The 14,632-nt window shown below is 42.8% G+C and overlaps 1 protein-coding gene across 3 annotated transcripts in view; it reads right to left on the reverse strand.

Annotated features, from left to right (window-relative positions):
- Nucleotides 1–14,632, reverse strand: part of LOC120052596 (capping protein, Arp2/3 and myosin-I linker protein 3-like) — a 53,710-nt gene that overhangs the window by 18,179 nt on the left and 20,899 nt on the right. For all 3 annotated transcript variants that reach the window (XR_005477391.1, XM_038999597.1, XM_038999596.1), the window contains exons 19-29: nt 13,380–13,479; nt 13,112–13,166; nt 12,357–12,529; nt 12,195–12,263; nt 11,270–11,363; nt 10,939–11,037; nt 5,812–5,931; nt 3,574–3,687; nt 3,259–3,434; nt 2,957–3,044; nt 2,562–2,681 (exon numbers count right to left, since the gene is read on the reverse strand). Coding sequence is in view for 2 of the 3 variants with exons in the window: in XM_038999597.1 (XP_038855525.1) it covers nt 2,562–2,681; nt 2,957–3,044; nt 3,259–3,434; nt 3,574–3,687; nt 5,812–5,931; nt 10,939–11,037; nt 11,270–11,363; nt 12,195–12,263; nt 12,357–12,529; nt 13,112–13,166; nt 13,380–13,479 (1,208 nt within the window). In the remaining variant the exon portion in view is untranslated. The remainder of the gene's footprint in view (nt 1–2,561; nt 2,682–2,956; nt 3,045–3,258; nt 3,435–3,573; nt 3,688–5,811; nt 5,932–10,938; nt 11,038–11,269; nt 11,364–12,194; nt 12,264–12,356; nt 12,530–13,111; nt 13,167–13,379; nt 13,480–14,632) is intronic.

Below are 14,632 nucleotides of genomic sequence, written 5' to 3' on the forward strand. Positions count from 1 at the left end.
TAAAAGTGGCAGTAATAAAGCCTCTCTTGAAAAAGCCAAACCTTGACCCAGAAAATATAAAAAACTATCGGCCTATATCGAATCTTCCATTCCTCTCCAAAAAATTTGAAAAAGCTGTTGCACAGCAACTCACTGCCTTCCTGAAGACAAACAATATATACGAAATGCTTCAGTCTGGTTTTAGATCCCATCATAGCACTGAGACTGCACTTGTGAAGGTGGTAAATTACCTTTTAATGGCGTCAGACCGAAGCTCTGCATCTGTCCTCGTGCTACTAGACCTTAGTGCTGCCTTTGATACCATCGATCACCACATTCTTTTGGAGAGATTGGAAATCCAAATTGGTCTACACGGACAAGTTCTGGCCTGGTTTAGATCTTATCTGTCGGAAAGATATCAGTTTGTCTCTGTGAATGGTTTGTCCTCTGACAAATCAACTGTACATTTCGGTGTTCCTCAAGGTTCCGTTTTAGGACCACTATTGTTTTCACTATATATTTTACCTCTTGGGGATGTCATTCGAAAACATAATGTTAACTTTCACTGCTACGCGGATGACACACAGCTGTACATTTCAATGAAACATGGTGAAGCCCCAAAATTGCCCTTGCTAGAAGCCTGTGTTTTAGACATAAGGAAGTGGATGGCTGAAAACGTTCTACTTTTAAACTCGGACAAAACAGAGATGCTTGTTATAGGTCCCAAGAAACAAAGAGATCTTCTGTTAAATCTGACAATTAATCTTGATGGTTGTAAAGTCGTCTCAAATAAAACTGTGAAGGACCTCGGCGTTACTCTGGACCCTGATCTCTCTTCTGACGAACATATCAAGACTGTTTCAAGGACAGCTTTTTTCCATCTACGTAACATTGCAAAAATCAGAAATTTTCTGTCCAAAAATTATGCAGAAAAATTAATCCATGCTTTTGTTGCTTCTAGGTTAGACTACTGCAATGCTCTACTTTCCGGCTACCTGGATAAAGCACTAAATAAACTTCAGTTAGTGCTAAATACGGCTGCTAGAATCCTGACTAGAACCAAAAAATGTGATCATATTACTCCAGTGCTAGCCTCCCTACACTGGCTTCCTGTTAAAGCAAGGGCTGATTTCAAGGTTTTATTGTTAACCTACAAAGCGTTACATGGGCTTGCTCCTACCTATCTTTCCGAGTTGGTCCTGCCGTACATACCTACACGTACGCTACGGTCACAAGACGCAGGCCTCCTAATTGTCCCTAGAATTTTTAAGCAAACAGCTGAAGGCAAGGCTTTCTCCTATAGATATCCATTTTTATGGAATGGTCTGCCTACCCATGTGAGAGACGCAGACTCGGTCTCAACCTTTAAGTCTTTATTGAAGACTCATCTCTTCAGTAAGTCATATGATTGAGTGTAGTCTGGCCCAGGAGTGTGAAGGTGAACGGAAAGGCTCTGGAGCAACGAACCGCCCTTGCTGTCTCTACCTGGCCGGTTCCCCTCTCTCCACTGGGATTCTCTGCCCCTAACCCTATTACAGGGTCTGAGTCACTGGCTTACTGGTGCTCTTTCATGCCGTCCCTAGGAGGGGTGTGTCACTTGAGTGGGTTGAGTCACTGACGTGATCTTCCTGTCTGGGTTGGTGCCCTCCTTGGGTTGTGCCGTGGCGGAGATCTTTGTGGGCTATACTCGGCCTTGTCTCAGGATGGTAAGTTGATGGTTGAAGATATCCCTCTAGTGGTGTGGGGGCTGTGCCTTGGCAAAGTGGGTGGGGTTATATCCTTCCTGTTTGGCCCTGTCCGGGGGTATCATCGGATGGGGCCACAGTGTCTCCTGACCCCTCCTGTCTCAGCCTCCAGTATTTATGCTGCATTAGTTTATGTGTCGGGGGGCTAGGGTCAGTTTGTTATATCTGGAGTACTTGTCCTGTCTTATCCGGTGTCCTGTGTGAATTTAAGTATGCTCTCTCTAATCCTCTCTTTCTCTCTTTCTTTCTCTCTCTCGGAGGACCTGAGCCCTAGGACCATGCCTCAGGACTACCTGACATGATGACTCCTTGCTGTCCCCAGTCCATCTGGCCGTGCTGCTGCTCCAGTTTCAACTGTTCTGCCTGCGGCTATGGAACCCTGACCTGTTCACCGGACGTGCTACCTGTCCCAGATCTGCTGTTTTCAACTCTCTAGAGACCGCAGGAGCGGTAGAGATACTCTTAATGATCGGCTATGAAAAGCCAACTGACATTTACTCCTGAGGTGCTGCACCCTTCGACAACTACTGTGATTATTTTTATTTGACCATGCTGGTCATTTATGAACATTTGAACATCTTGGCCATGTTCTGTTATAATCTCCACCCGGCACAGCCAGAAGAGGACTGGCCACCCCTCATATCCTGGTTCCTCTCTAGGTTTCTTCCTAGGTTTTGGCCTTTCTAGGAAGTTTTTCCTAGCCACCGTGCTTCTACACCTGCATTTCTTGCTGTTTGGGGTTTTAGGCTGGGTTTCTGTACAGCACTTTGAGATATCAGCTGATGTACGAAGGGCTATATAAATAAATTTGATTTGATTTTTGATTTGAATGCTTACTATGCTGGTGCCCAGCTCCTCGTCTGTGATGTCCAGAGAGTCTCTGTGTCTGTGTGACCTCCTGCCTGTCCCTCCGTCACATGTCCCCTCCCAACGCTTCACCTGGGACACCTGACGCGTCTGGGACAGGGAGCAGACACTACACATGAATAAATGTATTATGAAGGTTGTTATGAATGATACTGCAACGCTCATAAAGGTGTTATGACTGGTTTCATAAAGGTGCTATAAAGGTTGTTATGAATGTTACTGAAAAAGTGTATACTGGTGTTATGAATGCCTTATTTGTGCCCCTTCAAGTAAATTGTTTCTGGTTATGGTAGGCAAAAGGTGACAGAATGGATATCCGGCCTATAGACAAACAGACACACAGACAGACGGCAGCATGTCTATACCAGGGTCTTTTGAGTGGCGTAGAGCTCCTGCAAGATCTGATCCACAATGGAGTTGGTGAGATAGGAAACCACTGAGAGCTTCACCTCTCTGGGAGAGGGGGAGAGAGACAAAGAGAGGGAGAGGGAGCAGGAGAGGGAGGCAGGGCAGAGAGGAGGGTGAAGACAGTATGATGGAATGAGTTCACAGATACCCATACTGATTAAATTGAACAAATAAGACTGCATCGCGTATCTTCCTCCTTCAGCTCCCCCTCTTTTTCCTTCCTTCCTTCCATCCCTCCCTCCTTCCCTCCCGTTCTTACTCCAGCGCGCGGTGGATGTCCTGAGCTGCTCGCTCCATCAGGGCCGTACGGATGGCTGAGCGAGGGATGGACACACGCTCAGAGACGGACGAGAGCGGAGGACTCAATCTCTCTGCTGCAGAGGAGGACAGCGGGCACAGCTCACGACAGAGAGACACCATGGAGTCAACTATCACCTGTCAATCAACAAGCCAATTAAACAATCAATAAATCAATGAAATATTCAACCAATCCCTGTGTTGCCTAATTTATTAAAAAAATATGAAGAAGTAAATCAAAAGTTTATATAAATATGTGATGTATTGAGGATTGCACCTGTAGTTCCTTGTCAGCTGCCTTGGCCAGTTCTCCTGCCAGTGAGTCCAGTCTTTGTCTGACTGGCCCATCTACTGACAGCACATGAGCTAGCTCACAGAGGGAGGGGTACAGCTGAAAAAGAGAGAGGGAGAAAAAAAGAGAGAGAGAAAGAGTGTGTGTGTATGAGAGAGAGAGAGTCATATTAATACACAAATAATGGGGTCGATGTGTGACATTGGGATCAAAATGTCAAAATGATTTCAATGCAGTTCCACATGTATAAAAGTTAATATATGCAAATGTACCCATTAACTGCACCAATACAACAACATAGACAAAGGCCTATACATATTTTAAGCAGGGTTCATACAGACATTGGCAAGTCAAATTCAATGTTATACAAGTATATAATTTAAATAATTATACATATAAGGCTTAATATATATCCCCAACCCCTCCCCCACAAAAGCATGAAAAAAGTGTCAAAAAGTAGGCCCTTAACACTTTAAGAATAATGCATTTTTTAGGCCTTGCCAATGCATTGATATTCAAATTATTATTATAGTACATTCTAAAATATGTGAGAATAATGTGGACATTGCCTGACTAAATCGATTAGATTTGAAGCAGCGGGAAACAAACGAAAGTGGTCACATCTCTCACAGAAATGTATAAAAAAATGAAATCACGGATAATTATAAGGGAGCAGGAGAACTTATAAATTGGCTACAATAATTACAATGACTTTTCAAGCACCAAAATTTAGAAAATGTCTGATTTTCAAGGGATGGCCTATTCCGGTAATTGAAGTACAAGTTCAAGTAGGCTACTTCAAGCCGCTTGTATTTTTTTTTTTTAATTGCAGGTGTAACAATGGAAACCAAAATGTATCTGTCATGTTATTCCATTACCAGATCATATTGTGGATAAGCCCACTATGTTATGTAATTTGTTGTCATTATATCCAGAATAATTCATAGGAATAGCGTTGGGTGTTGCGCAATAGTCCAATTGCGCAACAGTAGACTCCGTGTCCAATCCGAGGCAGAAAAACATATGAAAACATGAACACATTAACTTGATGCTTTCTCTGTTAAATCTAAAAAGACACTACTGTAAATCAAACAGACAACAGATGATTAATTTGCTAGTGCTATTAGATTCAATGTGGATCCAGGTGTAACCCATGTGAAATGGCTAGCTAGTTAGCGGTGTTGCGCGCTAATAGCGTTTCAATCGGTGACGTCACTCGCTTTGAGACCTTGAAGTAGTGGTTCCCCTTGCTCTGCAAGGGCCGCGGCTTTTGTGGAGTGATGGGTAACGATGCTTCGTGGGTGACTGTTGTTGATGTGTGCAGAGGGTCCCTGGTTCGCGAGGGGACGGACTAAAGTTAAACTGTTACACAGGCGCACCTGCGTAAGGAATGAGACGCCAACATTTTCTGGACATTCCTCATGAACACCTTTTTTTCCCAGCACTTGGGCTGTTGTTGCATTGCATGTGCTATCACAACAGCTGTTCATCACTTGACTGTCATTTAGAAAATTCCTTCCTGGATCAGATGATGATGTGTGAAAATATCATGGCATAACTAATCAGCTGGACACCAAATACACATCCAACAAGTATTATGCATAATTATTGAAGAACCATTTTAATGACAGTATCGATTTAGGTTTTAAGTATCAAGGTAAGGTGACTCTGTTGGTTACAAGCATTCGATTTTGCAATCGCGATTATTATTTTAGATTTGTGTGCCCATGAAAACTGTTTTCACCCCGTAACATAAGAAGAAGCGAAATGTTATGTAGTTACAGTGCATTTCTGAGATCTCTATACAAGAAAAAGCTAGAGCCAGTACTCTTATAGAGTTCAATTTCTAATTGAACTGATTAATGCTTAATATATAACGACAACTTACACTGCCATAAATGCAAGGACAGAAAAGTAATGTTTCATGTCACACGATTGTGGACAAATCCGTCAAGACACTAAACATGATTAACGGATAAACAGAGGTTTTAAATCAACTCGTGAACTTTATTGAATATAGCTATGATCCCACCTTATATCGTAATGTAATGACATGGCAAAATGTGCCAGATTATTATCAATGACCTATCAACAGCTGTAACAAGTTGTCCAGTGTGTGAAATCCTCACTGGTACCCTAGTGTAAAGGAAGACCACATACACTTGAACACTCAACTACAATCGAGAGATTAGAGAAATGATTCAGGTATGCACACACGCTTACCGCGCGAGAGTTCCTGGCCTCCTTCAGCACTTGTTTAGCAGCTTGAATCTCCTCCATCTCCCCTACTCCACGCAGCACACACACCTGCTGCTGCACACGCACACACAGACGCTCCATCACCTGGGAAACAGAGAACAGAGAAGCAGGAGGAGTGTCAGTAAAGACATACAATGGATACATACTGTGTGTGATTGAGAGACAATGAGTTGAGCCATCATCAGAGCAATATTATTGAGAGACAATGAGTTGAGCCCTCGTTAGAGCAATAGGCCATCATTAGAGCAATATTATTGAGAGACAATGAGTTGAGCCCTCGTTAGAGCAATAAGCCATCATTAGAGCAATATTATTGAGAGGCAATGAGTTGAGCCCTCGTTAGAGCAATATTATTGAGAGACAATGAGTTGAGCCCTCGTTAGAGCAATAGGCCATCATTAGAGCAATATTATTGAGAGACAATGAGTTGAGCCCTCGTTAGAGCAATAAGCCATCATTAGAGCAATATTATTGAGAGGCAATGAGTTGAGCCCTCGTTAGAGCAATAAGCCATCATCAGAGCAATATTATTGAGAGACAATGAGTTGAGCCCTCGTTAGAGCAATAAGCCATCATCAGAGCAATATTATTGAGAGACAATGAGTTGAGCCCTCGTTAGAGCAATAAGCCATCATTAAGAGCAATATTATTGAGAGGCAATGAGTTGAGCCCTCGTTAGAGCAATAAGCCATCATTAGAGCAATATTATTGAGAGGCAATGAGTTGAGCCCTCGTTAGAGCAGTAAGCCATCATCAGAGCAATATTATTGAGAGACAATGAGTTGAGCCCTCGTTAGAGCAATAAGCCATCATCAGAGCAATATTATTGAGAGACAATGAGTTGAGCCCTCGTTAGAGCAATAAGCCATCATTAGAGCAATATTATTGAGAGGCAATGAGTTGAGCCCTCGTTAGAGCAATAAGCCATCATTAGAGCAATATTATTGAGAGGCAATGAGTTGAGCCCTCGTTAGAGCAATAAGCCATCATTAGAGCAATATTATTGAGAGACAATGAGTTGAGCCCTCGTTAGAGCAATAAGCCATCATTAGAGCAATATTATTGAGAGGCAATGAGTTGAGCCCTCGTTAGAGCAATAAGCCATCATTAGAGCAATATTATTGAGAGACAATGAGTTGAGCCCTCGGTAGAGCAATAAGCCATCATTAGAGCAATATTATTGAAAGACAATGAGTTGAGCCCTCGGTAGAGCAATAAGCCATCATTAGAGCAATATTATTGAGAGACAATGAGTTGAGCCCTCGGTAGAGCAATAAGCCATCATCAGAGCAATATTATTGAGAGACAATGAGTTGAGCCCTCGTTAGAGCAATAAGCCATCATTAGAGCAATATTATTGAGAGGCAATGAGTTGAGCCCTCGTTAGAGCAATAAGCCATCATTAGAGCAATATTATTGAGAGACAATGAGTTGAGCCCTCGTTAGAGCAATAAGCCATCATTAGAGCAATATTATTGAGAGGCAATGAGTTGAGCCCTCGTTAGAGCAATAAGCCATCATCAGAGCAATATTATTGAGAGACAATGAGTTGAGCCCTCGTTAGAGCAATAAGCCATCATTAGAGCAATATTATTGAGAGGCAATGAGTTGAGCCCTCGTTAGAGCAATAAGCCATCATTAGAGCAATATTATTGAGAGGCAATGAGTTGAGCCCTCGTTAGAGCAATAAGCCATCATTAGAGCAATATTATTGAGAGACAATGAGTTGAGCCCTCGTTAGAGCAATAAGCCATCATTAGAGCAATATTATTGAGAGGCAATGAGTTGAGCCCTCGTTAGAGCAATAAGCCATCATTAGAGCAATATTATTGAGAGACAATGAGTTGAGCCCTCGGTAGAGCAATAAGCCATCATTAGAGCAATATTATTGAAAGACAATGAGTTGAGCCCTCGGTAGAGCAATAAGCCATCATTAGAGCAATATTATTGAGAGACAATGAGTTGAGCCCTCGGTAGAGCAATAAGCCATCATCAGAGCAATATTATTGAGAGACAATGAGTTGAGCCCTCGTTAGAGCAATAAGCCATCATTAGAGCAATATTATTGAGAGGCAATGAGTTGAGCCCTCGTTAGAGCAATAAGCCATCATTAGAGCAATATTATTGAGAGACAATGAGTTGAGCCCTCGTTAGAGCAATAAGCCATCATTAGAGCAATATTATTGAGAGACAATGAGTTGAGCCCTCGTTAGAGCAATAAGCCATCATTAGAGCAATATTATTGAGAGGCAATGAGTTGAGCCCTCGTTAGAGCAATAAGCCGTCATTAGAGCAATATTATTGAGAGACAATGAGTTGAGCCCTCGGTAGAGCAATAAGCCATCATTAGAGCAATATTATTGAGAGACAATGAGTTGAGCCCTCGTTAGAGCAATAAGCCATCATTAGAGCAATATTATTGAGAGACAATGAGTTGAGCCCTCGGTAGAGCAATAAGCCATCATTAGAGCAATATTATTGCTCTAACGATGGCTCAACTCATTGTCTCTCAATTACACACATAAACTAACACACATATACAGTGCATTCGGAAAGTATACAGACCCCTTGACTTTTTCCACATTTTGCAATGTTACATACAGCCTTACTCTAAAATGTATTAAATAGTTTTTCCCTCATCAATCTACACACAATATCATAATTACAAAGTAAAAACAGGTGTTTTCGAAATGTTTGCAAATGTATTAAAAAGAAAAAACTGAAATATCACATTTACATAAGTATTCAGACCCTCAGTACTTTGTTGAAGCACCTTTGGTAGCGATTACAACCTCAAGTCTTCTTGGGTATGACACTACAAGCTTGGCACACCTGTATTTGGGGAGATTCTCCCACTCTTCTCTGCAGCAGTTCCTCTCAAGCTCTGTCAGATTGGACAGGGAGCGTCGCTGCACAGCTATTTTCATGTCTCTCCAGAGATATTCGATCGGGTTCAAGTCCAGGCTCTGGCTGGGCCACTCAAGGACATTCAGAGACTTGTCCCGAAGCCACTCCTGCGTTGTCTTGGCTGTGTGCTTAGGGTCGTTGTCCTGTTGGAAGGTGAACCTTCGCCCCAGTCTGAGGTCCTGAGCACTGGAGCAGGTTTTTATCAAGGATCTCTCTGTACTTTGCTCCGTTCATCTTTCCCTCGATCCTGACTAGTCTCCCAGTCCCTGCCGCTGAAAAACATCCCCACAGCATGATGCTGCCACCACCATGCTTCAACGTACGGATGGTGCAAGGTTTCCTCCAAATGCTTGGCATTCAGGCCAAAGAGTTCAATCTTGGTTTCATCAGACCGGAGAATCTTGTTTGTCATTGTCTGAGTCCTTTAGGGGCCTATTGGCAAACTCCACGTGGGCTGTCATGTGCCTTAAGGGATACCTTAATTGAGCACAAACTTCTTTATGAACTACAATCTGGCTTTAGAACAGCTCATTCCATTTATACTTGCCTTATCCACCTTTCTGACCACATTAAGCAGGAAAGTGAGAAGGGGAACTATACAGGTAGGGTCATGTTAGACTAGCAGAAAGCTTTTGGCACTGTGGACCATGATATTCTCCTGATGAAACTGAAATGCATGGGTCTATATTATGTGGCAGTGAATTGGTTTAGGTCTTATCTGACCAACAGAACACAAGTATGCAATGTTGGTGATGTTCTGACAGAGGCCAAAGAAATATCAGGTGGAGTTTTAGGGCCTCTGTTATTTCTTATATACGTTAATGATATGCCAGATACAGTAAAGTGCAAACTCTTGCTTTATGCTGATGATTCAGACATACTGGTGTCAGGGAAGGATACAGTTTACATAGAGGAGACCCTGAGTAAGGATTTGCATTTTGTTAGAGATTGGTTGTCTGACAATAAATTGTCACTACATTTGGGAAAAACTTAATCGATTTTGCTTGGAACAAAACGTAGATTGCTTAGGGCTGACAAGATAACGGTAAACTGTGCAGGCAAGGAGATTGAATCTAAAACAAGTGTATCTTATCTTGGTGTGTCCCTAGATCAATCCCTTTCTGGAGACCTGATTGCTGCCAAAATTCTTTCTAAAATGGTGAAAAAATGGACCATTTTATATCGTAAGACTAGATTTTTTAACATTAAAGTTAAGAAACTGCTTGTCTCAACCTTGATTCAGTGTCATTATGCCTGCTCTGCTTGGTATAGTGGTCTATCAAAAAAGCTGAAAAAGTGAATGCAGGTCATGCAAAATAATGTTACAGGTACTGTATATGCTGAATGTCCCCCCTAGGACCCACATTGGGGTACAGGAATTCCGGGAGGTGGGCTTGTTGCCTTTGGAGTCAAGAGTGGACCAATTTATTTGAAGGATCGGTATGATGTGCAATTAATAGATTGTTTTAATGTGAAATGAATATGGGTGATTTTTAAGGTTAGGGAGAAGTGCAGATATAAATGAACGTATTTAAGGTTGTTTGTAATTTTGTCTTGCCTTTTAATCATTATATGTGTTATTGTTTTTACCATCGAGGACCACTTTGGAAACAAGCGTTTTAATTAATACTTTCAAGTGATATCCTCTGGATCCACATTGTACATTTTGTTGTATTTGTCTGTTACCCAAAATAAATTAAATTCAATGCTGCAGAATTTTTTGGTACCCTTCCCCAGATCTGTGCCTCGACACATTCCTGTCTCGGAGCTCTACGGACAATTCCTTCAACCTCATGGCTTGGTTTTTGCTCTGACATGCACTGTCAACTGTGGGACCTTATTTAGACAGGTGTGTGCCTTTCCAAATCATGTCCAATCAATTTAATTTACCACAGGTGGATTCCAATCACGTTATATCCTTAAGGATGATCAATGGAAACAGGATGCACCTGAGTTCAATTTCGAGCCTCATAGCAAAGGGTCTGAATACTTAGGTAAATATGGTATTTCTGTTTTTTAGAAATGAATAGGAACCTGTTTTTGCTTTGTCATTATGGGGTGCTGTGTGTAGATTGATTAGGATTTTTTTTTATTTGATCCATTTTAGAATAAGGCTGTAACGTAACAAAATGTGGAAAAGTCAAGGGATCTGAATACTTTCAGAATACACTGTACATTAGCTACCTGTTCAGCAGTGCTGGTGACCAGGCCCTGGTGCAGCCGTAGAGCCTGTCTCTGAGAGAAGCGCTGAGTCTGGTTGTTCCTCAGCAGAGCACGCTGGATCTGATGGCCACAGATAAAAACCATTCACTCACACAGGCAATACTACTGTGTGACAATGTCAATGAAGCAGAGTCAATTGAAATGGAAAGGGCAGGGAGAGAGAGAGAATGGTGGTGCCAGTAGAGAAAGGAAGCAGTCGAGGAAAGGAGAGGAAATGGAGAGGCAGAAGAAAGGAGAGGATGGTTAACAGAGGGTTGGAGGGAGGATTTAGATGGGAGCATAAGGAGCCCACCTTGGTCAGTGCCTGCTCTGTCCTCTCGGGGGCGCTACGGTACGCCTGGCTGATGTCACTGAGGGGGAGGGGCATGTACTGCAAGGTGAAGTTACTGGGAGAGAACACATCGGAGGTGAGAGAAAGACAAGGGGTTTGAGTTAGGAAGGAGACAGAGAAAGGAAGGAGATAGAGAGGAAGGAGACTTAGCAAGTTTCAATGTGTACAGTAAGCTAGGTTTGGTTCACATGTATCTGAGTTGATATGTTAGCCAGCTAATTCTGAAAATTCTCTCTGAACAACAGGACATCTAAATTAGACATAGCTTTTGGCATCCCCATGTCTATTGGAAGCTATTTAAATCAACTCTTGCTTCCTGTATTTTTTTATTTTATATTAAAAAAAACTTTTTCTCCCCAATTTCATGGTATCCAATTATTAGTAGTTACTGTCTTGTCTCATCGCTACAACTCTCGTACGGGCTCGGGAGAGACATGCGTCCTCCGAAACACAACCCAACCAAGCCGCACTGCTTCTTAACACAGCGAGCATCCAACCCATCCAACCCGGAAGCCAGCCGCACCAATGTGTTGGAGGAAACACCGTACACCTGCACGATGAGACAAGGATATCCCTGCCGGCCAAACCCTCCCTAACCCGGACGACGCTGGGCCAATTGTGCGTCGCCCCATGGACCTCCCGGTCGCGGCCGGCTGCGACAGAGCCTGGGCTTGAACCCAGAGTCCCTGGTGGCACAGCTAGCACTGCGATGCAGTGCCTTAGACCACTGCGCCACCCGGGAGGCCTGCTTCCTGTATTTTGAGTGTACAAATTCATCAAAGGGGTCTGTAAAATAAGCTATAGCAAGCTATAACGGATTTAGAAGACTGAGTGTGTGTATGTGTGCGAGCATGCATGTGTGTGTTTGACGAACAAATAGTCTCACTGTTCAAGGGCTCGAGCCACATCCAGGAATCCTGTAGCTGAGGTGTTGTTACGATCCCACGTCACACTCCTTTCAGGACAGGGGAGAGGAAGTGTTAAAAACAACCATCACCATACCTGACAATACCCTCTATCTCTCTCCTCCCCGCTCTCTGCCTCTTACCTGAGTGTGGTGTTGATCTGTAGGGCTTTGCTCAGCATCTTGGCTCCAATGTCCTCCAGGCTGTTCCCACTCAGGTCCACCTTACGTAGGCAGGTGTTACTACCCAGAGCATTTACTAGCACTGTACCGCGAGAACGCAGCCGCGAGTCAGCCAGGGAGAGGGACTGGAGGGCCTGAGGAGGGACAGGGAAGAGGGAGAGAGAAAGGGTGTGGCGTGAGGGAGACGGGAGAGGGCAAGGCAGTGGGGGTGAGATGGTTGGGTGAGAGGTAAGGGTGGAGACCAGGTGAAAGGTAAGGCAGAAGAAGAGGGTCGGACAGGACAGAGGACAGAGAAGGTGATGACAGTGGAGAGAGATGGTAAAATGCTGCTGTGAACAGTTGGGAGCAGTGCTGAGGAGAAACGTAGGAACTCAGCATTTGTAATAAACAGAGCGATGTGTCATAGCTTTGTACACAAAGTGAATCATTCAGAAGGCACAATATGTTACATGCCACAGTAACAGGGCCGTGGAGTGATATACATTAAGGAAAACACAATTTTGTAGAAGATAAAGAGTTTGAGAGAGTACCATGTCAAATACAGTATGTGTGTGTGGTGAATGTCAGTATTTGACCAGTTTTCACTGAGTAAATTAATGTCTATAGTGTTTGTGCGTTTGTGTATATACTCTGCAGTACAATCAGTGAATATAAAATGGAATATTATATTGTGTAATGTGTGAATGTTGTGTGAATTGTGATGCATTCTCACTCACACATTCCTCCTCCTGTATGAGTTGGACCAGCTTGTGTAGGATTTCCTCCAGCACCCTGTAGATAGAGCCATGGGGAGATAGGCAGTTCAGACTACACTCAACAGGAGCTCTGGCACTAGTCATTTCCTGCCGCTATCGTAATCATCCCAGTCTGCCTGAGGAAAATCAAGCTGTGAAGCAAACTGACACACGCACACACATGCACCCACAAACAGACACCCACACACAACCACACACACACACACACTGTGCCTTTGTAGTGCTTTACCTGCTGCTCTTGATGTTGAAGTTCTTGCCCAGATACAGGTGCTTTAGGGAGGTGTGTCTGGAGAGAGCTGGTAGGACTGAGAGAAGGTCTGCATCCAGCCCTGTAAACACAAACCACCAACCCAACTACATCAAATATATACTTTCTCTTCACAATTGGCTACCTGATTATTGCAGCTCAACTGGTGTAACTTTTGTTGACAATTTCGATACCTTTTGGAAACAAAACCAATTTTATAAGGAGGATGGGATCCATCCGAATAATTTGGGTTCCTGGATCCTTTCACAGCATTATAAAGCTGCGTCGAGACAAGGACGTATCAATGACCCAAGCCCAGCTCGGTTAATACCTACCATTGTGTCGCTAAGTTGTCACAATGCTTCAGCAAATGTACATTATCCAAGGGGCGTTGGTAGACACAATGTAAGTAACCTAATTTATGTCCCTCTAACTGCCCTGCTGATCCTACAGCTATTGTATGCAGTAATCATGTGCCTATGAACCATAGTTATACTGTTAGCACTCAGGCGGTGTGCCCAAGTAGGAAATACACTGTGTGCAGCTCACCCTGCACTAACATACATAACATGCGCATGAGAGGATCTGTGAGAAGAATGGGAGAAACTCAACATATAAAGGTGTGACAAACTTGTAGCGTCACACCCAAGAAGACTCGATGCTGCCAAACTTATGTAAATGTAATATTTACATTTTTAAATTGTAATAAATTAGCAAAAATGTCAACAAATTCAATGTTTGCTTTGTCATTATGGGTATTGTGTGTAGATTGATGAGGGGAAAAAAAGAATTTCATGAATTTTAGAATAAGGCTGTAAAGTCAAGGGTTCTGAATACTTTCCGAAGGCACTGTATGTAGCTTAAGAAACAAGGTTCATGAAATCAATAACTTGCTAGTAACAGATGACATTCATATTCTGACTATCTCTAAAACTCACTCAGATAATACCTTTTGATGATACAGTGGTAGCAATACATGGTTATAACATCTACAGAAAATGCAGAAATGCTAATGGTGGAGGTGTGGCCATTTATATTCAGAAACACATTCCTGTAAAGCTTTGAGAGGAACTCATGTTAAATTCTGTTGAAGTAATATGGCTACAGGTTCATCTGCCTCACCTAAAGCCCATTCTGGTGGGAAGCTGCTATAGACCAAAGTGCTAACAGTCAGTATCTGGATAACATGAGTGAAATGATTGATAATGTATGTGATATCAACAGAGAGGTATATT

Source organism: Salvelinus namaycush, chromosome 8 (assembly GCF_016432855.1).
Source record: "Salvelinus namaycush isolate Seneca chromosome 8, SaNama_1.0, whole genome shotgun sequence".
Taxonomy (NCBI): domain Eukaryota; kingdom Metazoa; phylum Chordata; class Actinopteri; order Salmoniformes; family Salmonidae; genus Salvelinus; species Salvelinus namaycush.